Below are 10,944 nucleotides of genomic sequence, written 5' to 3' on the forward strand. Positions count from 1 at the left end.
ACCTAGGTAAGAATAGCAAATACATACTCAAATCCATAGTTGAAATCAGAAACATCAAAGTTATAAAGTGTAATAAATTCGTTCAAGCCGCGATTAAACTCGGTACAGTCTCATTAAAACTTCATTAAACTTTGATAAGTTGCGACTGTTTTACTCGCAAAGAATTCTTGTTACGCGCGCTTACGTGGAGTTTCCGAGCGCGCGTGGAGTTTGACTTCCAATTGTTGATTCATGCCAAAGTCATTATCAAGGTAAACAGTCGAAACCGACGAAGTGCGCTAACTACTAACTTCCCAAAGTATCGAGAATATTAAAGCATCTGTTAACTAACAATAGACTTCGACCTTGAAGGTTTTCACGAGTTTAGAACGAAGGGGTAGGAAATAATTACGTCCAAGTCAGTAACCCGGGCGTGCGTTATTGATGGGCGCGGGCGGGCGGCGGTAAGTGGGTCAGAAGGGGCGCGCAGCCGCGGCATTGCGTTCCCAGCCTCCGACCATGGCGGACGTGCCGCCCGAAGTGCTCGAGCTCAACGTAGGCGGCGTGCACTATGCCACTACACGTGAAACGCTGTTGCGCGAGCCGGACTCGCTGCCGGCGGCCGCGTTGCAAGATCCCGACCATCCTCGCGACGCCCGCGGCCGCATTTTCTTCGATCGCGACGGTGTTCTCTTCCGCTATGTGCTAGACTACCTCCGCGACGGCGGCCTCGTGCTGCCTGAATGTTTCCGCGAACACAAGCGGCTCGCGCGGGAAGCGAAGCACTACCGCCTGGCCGGCCTGGAGAATGCCGTCAGAGACGCCGACCCGCGGCCCCCGAACCGGGAACGCGGCTGCATCACAGTGGGATATCGCGGCAGCTTCGCCTTCGGCCGAGACGGGCTCGCCGATGTCAAGTTCAGGAAGCTGTCTCGTATTTTGGTATGTGGTAAAGTAACGCTGTGTCGGGACGTATTCGGAGAGACATTGAACGAATCCCGGGATCCTGACCATGGATTGGCAGACAGGTACACGTCGCGTTTCTTCCTGAAGCATTCCTTTATAGAGCAGGCGTTCGACATGCTTCAAGAGCAAGGGTTCAAGTTGACGGCGAGCTGTGGCAGCGGCACTGCCGGTGGAGCCGCTGAACTCAAGCCAGGTGTCGATTCAGAGGAAAATCGTTGGAACCACTACAACGAATTTGTTTTTGTACGCGAATAATCATCCCATGTGATAGATATCAGCTGATTATAAAATCGTTAACCTATAAACCGCAATTCGCGGTTTTTTTCAAAATAAAAATACAAGTACTATGTTTAGATGTTTATTAACATTATTAAATTAAAATGCATTGTATAGGATCTCTTTCATAATTTTTGGGACTGCAATACATACATATTAAAAATGTATTAAAAGAGTAGACCGTAATCTTTATAAAAGCAGATTTATAGATCTAAAAATTATATTTATTATAAAAAAATGTTTAACTAGATATAGAATGTAGATAAAAAAGAACCTTAATTGTATTCATATATCAAATAGGTGTAAAACATAGTTAAAATATATTAAAATGTATAAATTATAAAAATGTTTGTAGTTGTAAACCTTTTCATAGTTTTATGCATTGTTTAGGAAATACGAGCACATTGATAAATAAATAGACCTTAATAGAATCTTGGTCTGGAAAAAGGAATTTTGTGAAGAGTAAAAAGGAATTAATGAGGAGGGGTACGGGAATTGAGTATTTGAATTAAATTTTTTTTTGTGATAAATGGAAAGATTATATATTAGTTTTATAACAAAACTGTTTTTATTTTTATTTTTTTTGCAATAATTCAAAAGTTATTTCAAAATAAAAATTAGTCTTTGAATCCAGTACCGAAGACACGCCGACAACTCCCGAAGCGTCACCCGAGCGCGTGTGACGTCATAATGTTAGTTTTCACTCATTACAGTTGATAGAAAAATAAATATAGTTTGAAAAACTAAACAGGATAATAAGATAAATTCATGAAATTATTGTATTGTTACCGGGTTTTTATAAGTATACAAAATTTAAACTAAATCCGTCGGTTTATAGTGGGTCTAAATCGAATCGAAAGGAGAATTGGTTACATACAAACATATGTTTTAAGCTGATCCTGGCGATCCTTATCAGGATAAATTTATGATATTATTGTATTGTCATCGGACCTTGATAAGTGTTCAAAATTTGAACAAAATCCGTCGGTTTTAAGTGGGTCAAAATCGAGTCGAAACTTCGAAAGGAGTCGGTTGCATACAAACATACAGGTGAAGCTAATAAAAGCGTGTGAATAATAAATACAGTGTTTTGATCTATTTAATTTTGTTGTCATTATTAAATTACATATTAATTATATTAATTGTTAATTATATTACTTAAATTTATATTAAAAATGGCGAACCTCAAAAGTTATCGTTTTGTACCATTATGTACGAATACTACAAAGGCAACTCCTGACAAAAATCGGTGATCATAAATATATCAACATCAAGAATATTATTTTCGTAACTAACTAACTAATTCGGAACCAACTAACAAATCGTATTTTAATTTTTAGCAATAAACTTTCAATATTATTGTCTAATCACGTGTATCCCGTAAACCCTATGTAGGTACTGCAGTTAATAGCTATAACAATATGACGTCACAACAGCTGTGGTGACCAGTCATGGCGCGTTTGTAGTCACGTGATTCTAATTTAAATTTCATCAATTTTTAATTGCTTATAATTAACGGAAAAAAATTTTTTTGAAGTTATTTGTATTAAATATCAATATTATTAATAATAAAGTTTCAGAATACATAAAAAAAATCAATAATTTTTTTTTATTCAAATACTCAATTGAGCCTCCGGTGCTCCGACTCAAACGATAGCTAGACATACGCAAGATCTAATCTAAAATATTGCTGTACTCTCTACTATAATTATAAAAATTCTTAAACTTTTAGATCCTACTTCTTTATGTACGTATAAATTATATTTTTCGATTAAATTGTATCTATTTGCCAAACGCTGTATGTATCATGTACGGTTTTAAACAGTAATTGATAGAAAATACATACATATTATATTGACCTGTGTTGTGATATTATCTCCTTTGACTTGTGTAATCAATTGTATAATAATAGTTCATATCGGATTTCAATAGTATACTTACAAAAAATGTAAATTTGAGCGCGACACACGTACCTTATTAAAATAGTCAAAGAAAATCGTAATAAATTAAATAATATAGAGCATAGTTTAAAAATAATAGAAACAATTTATTACATAGAAAATTGAGTGGTTATAAATTGTTAACAAGATATTATGTAGGTACGTATTATCATGGACTAATAGAATCTAAAGGTATTATAGCGAATATTTACCAGTTAGTGTTTTGTATTTCACGCGGACTCTTTGGAAAGTTAGAAACATGAAAAATATATAGGTACGAAGCTCATTCAAGAAACACTTCTACCGCTACCCTAAATTTTTTTTAATTCTCCTAGTGTGGTTTTTTCTCTTTTGTTTCCGTTGTTTTGTGAAATAGGTATATATGTATTTTAACGGAGATAACAAAGCTAAAATGAAAATCTTTGGATATAACAACAAAAATATTTATACAATCCCTTTTTTTTCCTTTACATAACTACTTAGATAATTTATTTTACATAGTTTATTTTACAGAATGTAGATATTATATTTTTTCGAATCGCTACGTTATTTTATCAGTGGGGACACGGGAACCGTGCTCAAGATTACAATATATTTTATTATGGTATACTAATAAGTAATAGCTGTAAATACTACCTATATACCTACATTTAAATACATACCTAATATGTACACAGTATAAATACGCCTAGTACCTATATGAAAACTGCTTTTTTTCATCTATTATTTTCTAGCAATAATAAAGAATTGTAGAATGCATATCTATATTTGTGTTATGTTAATTAAAAAGTTCGATATAGTTATATTTTGGCATGATTATGTTCTGTCTGTGATATGTACTGAAATATCTACAACTATCGATTATTTTGGTGAATTTTAGCCTGAATAAGCTTTCGTGAGACCTTTTAGATTTCGTAATACTAAAGGCACGCAACACCTAAGTTATGTTTATTTTTTTAAGTTATAAAAATGTTATGTAAACGTATATGTATTAGAATATATTGTATACGTAGCCAAAAACTAAGTGAGATATTTTTTCAAATTGTACTTCTTTTCTATTCGATTTATTTGTATGTAACTATCATAAATACTTTTTGGAATGTTTTATTTAGTATCTAACTTTATTTTTATAATTGTAAAACTAGTGCCTCTTCTGATTGTTGCCAATAATTCACTATAAATATAATTAGTGAAGGGAATTACATAATATATATATTAATAATTGTATTATTGTTATATTAATTGTTAGTTAACACAGATAAGATGTATGATTAGACAAATTCCTAAAATAGTTTTGTGATTAAAGGTAGTTAAATAAATGAATACAGTTTTTTATTCACCTTCGAATTCTTACTTGAAAATATACAGCATTTTATATTTGAACTAAAATAAATACATACTTAGCATGTATGTAGGTATAACATTTATCCTCTATAGTCTATAAGGTAAATTTCAATCGAAGGCGGCAGGCGCCTGAATCGTCTTATCAATCACATCACTTTTTATTTCATTTGAAAACCGCACGTATTATTACATGTGAAAATCGCATAAACTTCGAAAGATATGAACCAAAACGTATTTACCCTGTTGGAAATTAAGCGTGTCTCTACTCTCTACCAATTGCGTCAAAATGGCTTTAGAGATTAAATCCTCGTAAAATCCTTCGCGATTTCACCCGCATTGCTGTTGGTCTTAGCGAGATGATATACATATAGCCTATAGCATTCCTCGATGAATGGGCTATCACACCGAAAGAATTTTTCAGGTCGGACCAGTAGTTCCTGAGATTAGCGCGTTCAAACAAACAAACTCCTTCAGCTTTATAATATTAAGTATAGATAATAAATAATATTAAGTATAGATTACTAGCTGCGCCCCGCGATTTCGCTCGCGTATCTCCGCACCTGTTGGTTTTAGCCACAGTTTTAGCGTGATGATATAATAATGTACCTAATATAGCCTATAGCCTTCCTCGATAAATGGGCTATCTCTAATACCGAAAGATTTTTTCAAATCGGACAAGTAGTTCCTGAGATTAGCGTGTTCAAACAAACATACAAACTCTTCAGCTTTATAATATTAGTATAGATATACCCTTGCGAAGCCGGAGCGGGCCGCTACGTTTTTATATTCAACGTTCACAGTTTTTCTGTAGTGTATTTAGTATGTTTAAGTTTGTATTTAATTTAACTAAAGTAGTTAGCATGAATTTATATAGGTATACTAGCGGTCCGCCCCGGCTTCGCCCGTGGTATCTACATGTATAAACTATCCTATCTCTCAAGTTGGATCGAACTGCACATGGTGTGCGAATTTTATTATAATCGGTTAAGTGGTTTAGGAGTCCATTGAGGACAAACATTATGACACGAGATTTATGTATATATATTAAGAATTAAGATTAATGAATTAATATTGTTATCATCATCACTACATAGTATAAAACAAAGTCGCTTTCTCTGTCCCTATGTCTCTTTAAATCTTTGAAACTACGCAACGGATTTTGATGTGGTTTTTTTAAATAGATAGAGTGATTCAAGTGGGAGGTTTATATGTATAATAACATCCATTAAATAGTGGAGAAGTACTGTTATTTTTGAGGTTTCTAATGTGATTTCGTAAATAATTACATTTTTTCCACTTACAGTGCAAACGCAGGCACCCTACGAGTTTTATCAAAATAATGTACTAACTATAGTACACATTGAAAAGGTCTACAGAAAAGTCCGTGATGGTATATGTCTATCTCTTATGGATAACCCACAATAACTTTTTTTGTCATTTACTTTTTACGACAAATAATGGCTAATTTTCGAAGCGATTTTAACCAATACAGCATTAATCCTTAACCAATTAAAGACCTTAAATATATTGTTCATTTAATATAGATCTATATGGCCCTTTACACCGTATGATTTAAGTGAATATTTTCGAAGATATTACAGATTTAAAAATTGCGGGACGTAGCGTTTGCGGCGGTACCGGCCGGCCGCCCGGCTATATATTTTACTAGCTGCTCCGCGCGGTTTCACCCCCGTGGCTCCACTCCTGTTGCCCGTAGCGTGATGAAATATAGCCTATAACCTTCCTCGATAAATGGGCTATCTAACACCGAAAGAATTTTTCAAATCGGACCAGTAGTTCCCGAGATTAGTGCGTTCAAACAAACAAACAAACTCTTCAGCTTTATAATATTAGTATAGATATACCCTTGCGAAGCCGGAGCGGGCCGCTACGTTTTTATATTCAACGTTCACAGTTTTTCTGTAGTGTATTTAGTATCAGCATTGCACCCGTGCGAGGCCAGGGCCGGGCGGGTCGCTAGTTAATATTAGATATATATTAGAAAATTTAACTTGTATTGGCAACACTGTATTTTATCTGAGATTCTTTTTCTTCTTGTACGCGGTGTGTAATGTGTGGTATTAGGCAATGTGCTATTGGAAACAATATAAATAAGTTTATGTAATCGCTGTTTTCATTTAAACCCATAACTTAATAGTTAAGTAATAAAAAATTTGTTTTGTATAGAAGATTGTTGATATACCCTAATAGTTTATTTTTTAGCCTAAGGAATAAAATGTACCAATGGAAGGTACTTGTTCCCACAACACAGGGAATCCTAGAGTAGGAACAATTCAATTTCTATGCATCTTATATTTTCGAAAAAAAAAAGTTATTTTTTATTGTTATTTAATTTTCGCGGCCGACCCTTTCTATCTCTCTTGCACTTTAAACTATCTCTCCATATACACAATCATCAAATTGTTATATGTACTAACCTTCTTCCACTACGTTTTTATTTGTACATATTTAATACTTAACAATCGAATTAGCGTCTGGCTAATTAATTTTAGATTATATTATGTTTGAAGAACATAATATGAAATTTACAGACATTCTAAAATAATTTGAATTTTTTATAAAAACGAAATAAAAAATTGCGTCTGGCACCTATTTAACAACGAAAAAAACGTCTTGCAATAAAAAAATTATGTCTGATGGATATATCTAAAGGCAAAATATTAAAAATTACGCGTTAAAAAATGACTTTAAATTAAGGAAATTATCCTGTGCAGATGAGATGCGCACTAAAAAACGCAACCACTGCGACCAGCCAGACAGCCCGGACTCTAACCGAAATAGCAAGAGGAACAGTATATTAAAAAACCAACTATACTAAAATGACTTTTTTTTTAACGTTAATAGCTCCCGTACCATAAGCTACGAATAGTAAATTACTAGTTAATTAAATTAAATTAAATTAAATTATTAGTTAATTAGATATTTGTTACTAATCGAACAAATTTTATCAAACCTTGTGAATCAAATTACAGTTAAACCCTAATTGAAATTTTAATTCATAGAAGTTTAAAATTCCATACGGGGTTTGTTTAATTATTATCGAGAGTAACATGAATCACGCCATCTAGTATCGAATAGTTTCAACTATTATTTATCGCTAAAACAACTAGATGGCGCTATAATATATATTTAATAGCCATTATAGAATTTACATTAGTTTTATGGTCTTCTAACAGATGGCGCAATAATATATTTAATAACGTTATAGAATCTACATTAGTTTTATGGTTTTCTAACAGATGGCGCAATAATAAAGAATGAAAATGTAAAAATGAAAAAAATACACTGAATTTTTTTCAATAATTTATTATCATTAAAGGGGGCTTGAAGAAAATAACACAAACATTTTTCAGAAGTATATTTATATGCATTTGTTCTGAAGTAAATAAAAACAGATAACAACCTAACATGATAACAATACTGCAAATCTATTACATATTTGTACATGTAAAAATCAGTTTATACATACAAAATTGACTCAATATGACTGCAACACATAATTCTGATGTCTTAAAAATAAATTTTTTGCACTCAATTTAAAATTATGCCAAAAACAAAATTTACTACAGCATTCAACAAAAACGCTTGACAATTATCATCAACATTGATTCTTAAAAACATTATCCTTATAATATTTTAATTCAGCTAAACTATCTAAGATATCATCCATGCCTCGGTGTGCAAATTTCTTTTTAGGTATATTTGAATATTCCTTTGGAAACCACCTCATTATTATTTCTTTGAATGAACTAACATCAATTATTCTATAATGTAAGTAATCATTTACCCTTGGCATATATTTTCTTATAAATAATCTGTCCATATATACACTATTACCTCCTAAGGGACATTTCTTTTCTGGTACATGTGTCTTAAGAAATTTTAATACTTGATTTTCAGCTTCAATTAAACTTATTGTAGATTCACGGCAAGCCTTTGTTAGTCCACTCTGAAAGAAAAATATGTGAAATGTATATGTTACAGGTTTATGACAAACTAGATTTCCGCCCGTGGCTTCGCCCGCGTTTTCAAAGGAAAACCTGCATAGTTCCCGTTCCCGTGGGATTTCCGGGATAAAACCTATCCTATGTGTTATTCTGATGTATAAGCTATATTGTGGTAAAGTTTCATTCAAATCCATTCAGTAGTTTTTACGTGAAAAGTAACAAACATCCATACATTCATACTTACAAACTTTCGCCTTTATAATAGTAGTAGGACTAGCTTTCCACCCGTGGAAACCCTCATGGTTCCCATATACATCTTATCCTATGTCCTTTCTTAGGTCTCACGCTATTGCTGTATGTAAGACTAGCTTCCGCCCGCGACTCCGTCCGCGCGGATGTCGGTCTTCGCGTGGATGGTTGATTTCTCCATTTTGAGTAACTCTGACAATGACATCTTATAAATATCTATTGGACCCAAATACGGCTAGGCCTGTAATAATACGCAACGTGTGTTCGCGTCAGAACAACGTCTATGGATAAAACTGAAAAATTAAGATTAATTTTTTTTCTACGTATTTTTCCAGGATAAAAAGTATCCTATTTTACGCCCAGGATAATAAGGTATAATTATACCAAGTTTCATCGAAATCGAACCGTTAGTTTTCACGTGATGTCTTCACATACAGACAGACAGACAGACAGACAGACAGACAGACAGACAAAAATTTTTTTAATCACATATTTGGGTTTGGTATCGATCCAGTAACACTCCCTGCTATTTATTTTTTCAATATTTTCAATGTACAGAATTGACCCTTCTACAGATTTATTATATGTATAGATTTCACCCAAATCAGTTCAATGGTTGAGGTGCCAAGAGACAGACAGACAGAATTACTTTCGCATTTATAATATCAATTTAGGGTTTGTAGAATATAGGAAATGAATTGTAAATATTTATTGCAATCAAATGGTTCAGGAAAACCTATTAGGTTAGAATAGCCTATTTCAACGAAGAAATAACATTTCTTCGAACATGGAACTTAATAAAAAAATGTTGTTTGAAGTGTGTTTGTTTTCAAAGAAAAGTTCAAACAAGCTCTGCTACTTTTCAGATTAATATTAAACTAGAAAGATTACAATATGATATAACTTGATGTTTAACCCATTGAGCCCCGAATGGCCAGATCCAACCGCGACACAATAGATTTTTTATTGTGTCTGTGATTCCGGGGCCTGATGGATTAATTTATAAAATGGACAATAGTTACATGCTTTCATTAAAAATTGGTTTCATAATAAAAACATATTAAGTTTTAATTACCTCACCATGGTGTGCAGTGCACCATTCACCCATACTGTTTAATATTTCATCCGGTTGGTTTATGGCTATGTTAGGACCAGTAGCGACCACGTTGAGATCAGCATCACTTACGAGGCATGCAATTTCCAAGATATGATCTTTGTCAACATCCAATCCAGTCATTTCCAAATCGACCCATACTATTCGTTTAGCTTCACTTTTGGGACTATTATTGCATGAACTCATTCTGTTTATTTGTAATGCTAAAATTTTATTTATTTATTTTACTATCACAAAATCTGTGAGTAGCGTTAACAGCTGAGAGTTATAAGTTCTAACCCTATTGTTCTTGGTACATTACATGGAAATGAAAACTTACTATTTGACCTTATAGCAACGCATGCTAAGTTTTTAATATTAGGTAGGTATTTATATAAAATGTTCATTGTCTAATGTATGATCATAGGAACGGAATTAAAAATTTTCAATTTATAACATTATTTGTGTTGTAGGCTCCCTAGAGTATATTTGTTCTGTGGTTGTAGGTTAGAATAGTTTTTTTTTTTAGTGGACCGCATCTGTGGACTGTGGCCGGCAATCGGCATCGTGCCTTTTGAGAAAAGATTTCGCGACGTTAAAATATGATAATACCACGATAATACAAATTTTATTATTCCTGTATTTGTAATTTTATCTTATTAATTGCATAAATTAATTCTATTACAAAGTATTTGACAGTATTATTTAAATAAAAATGTATTGGGATCATATAAATTGTAGTTATTATCTGACCAATGCAAATTTAGCACCCCATCAATGGAATTTTGAGTCGAAAACGACCTTAATCGATAATTCCCCGTAAGGTCCTTTAAAAAAAATGTAGGACACATTTTTTTTATTAGATCCCCTTTAGTTTTTTTATAAAAAAATTTAAAAATTTCGGTATAAAAAAGTACACTTTCACCTATTACATAGAATTTTGGGTCGAAAATGACCTTAATAGATAGGTCTCTGTTAGGTCCTTTACGGTCCCACAATTTGGTTGTTAGGTCCCGTTTAGTTTTTTGTTTTTGTGTTTTTTTATAAATATTTTTTTTTTATAAAATATAAAAAACGTAACGTAAATTTTACAGGACGTAAACGTTAAGTCAGATTGAAATAATTTCTC

At 32.9% G+C, this 10,944-nt stretch overlaps 2 protein-coding genes across 4 annotated transcripts; one reads left to right on the plus strand and one right to left on the minus strand.

Annotated features, from left to right (window-relative positions):
- Nucleotides 1–490: 490 nt before the first annotated feature.
- Ktl (BTB/POZ domain-containing protein Ktl) lies at nucleotides 491–2,577 on the plus strand. The gene has a single exon (XM_089703477.1). The coding sequence runs from the start codon at nucleotides 499–501 to the stop codon at nucleotides 1,198–1,200; it is 702 nt and encodes a 233-aa protein (XP_089559603.1). The 5' UTR covers nucleotides 491–498; the 3' UTR covers nucleotides 1,201–2,577.
- Nucleotides 2,578–7,869: 5,292 nt separating this feature from the next.
- On the minus strand, nucleotides 7,870–10,283 carry LOC149482696 (oligoribonuclease, mitochondrial). Of its 3 annotated transcripts, none has more exons than XM_089703478.1 (3): nucleotides 10,156–10,283; nucleotides 9,798–10,039; nucleotides 7,870–8,475 (listed from the first exon to the last, which is right to left on the minus strand). In XM_089703478.1, exons 1-3 carry the CDS (start codon nucleotides 10,220–10,222, stop codon nucleotides 8,125–8,127), a joined length of 660 nt encoding a protein of 219 aa, XP_089559604.1. In that variant the 5' UTR covers nucleotides 10,223–10,283; the 3' UTR covers nucleotides 7,870–8,124. The 3 variants fall into 3 exon arrangements, with proteins under 3 accessions (XP_089559604.1, XP_089559606.1, XP_089559607.1); XM_089703480.1 differs by having other exon boundaries at nucleotides 9,798–10,075; nucleotides 10,156–10,279; XM_089703481.1 differs by having other exon boundaries at nucleotides 8,343–8,475; nucleotides 9,803–10,039.
- Between the last annotated feature and the right edge of the window lie 661 nt (nucleotides 10,284–10,944).

The sequence above is a fragment of the Colias philodice genome, chromosome 14, assembly GCF_061535455.1.
Source record: "Colias philodice isolate Cphi_HAF_F1 chromosome 14, ilColPhil1 Martin Lab GWU primary, whole genome shotgun sequence".
Taxonomy (NCBI): domain Eukaryota; kingdom Metazoa; phylum Arthropoda; class Insecta; order Lepidoptera; family Pieridae; genus Colias; species Colias philodice.

Bases quoted from the DNA above. Each gene is read 5' to 3' on its own strand.
- Ktl (XM_089703477.1), top strand. From the start codon at position 499: ATGGCGGACGTGCCGCCCGAAGTGCTCGAGCTCAACGTAGGCGGCGTG.
- LOC149482696 (XM_089703478.1), bottom strand. From the start codon at position 10,222: ATGAACATTTTATATAAATACCTACCTAATATTAAAAACTTAGCATGC. The intron at 10,040-10,155 runs GTAAGTTTTCAT...ATAAAATTTTAG, and splicing joins CGTTGCTATAAGGTCAAATA to CATTACAAATAAACAGAATG. The intron at 8,476-9,797 runs GTAATTAAAACT...TTTTTCTTTCAG, and splicing joins GCACTGCACACCATGGTGAG to AGTGGACTAACAAAGGCTTG.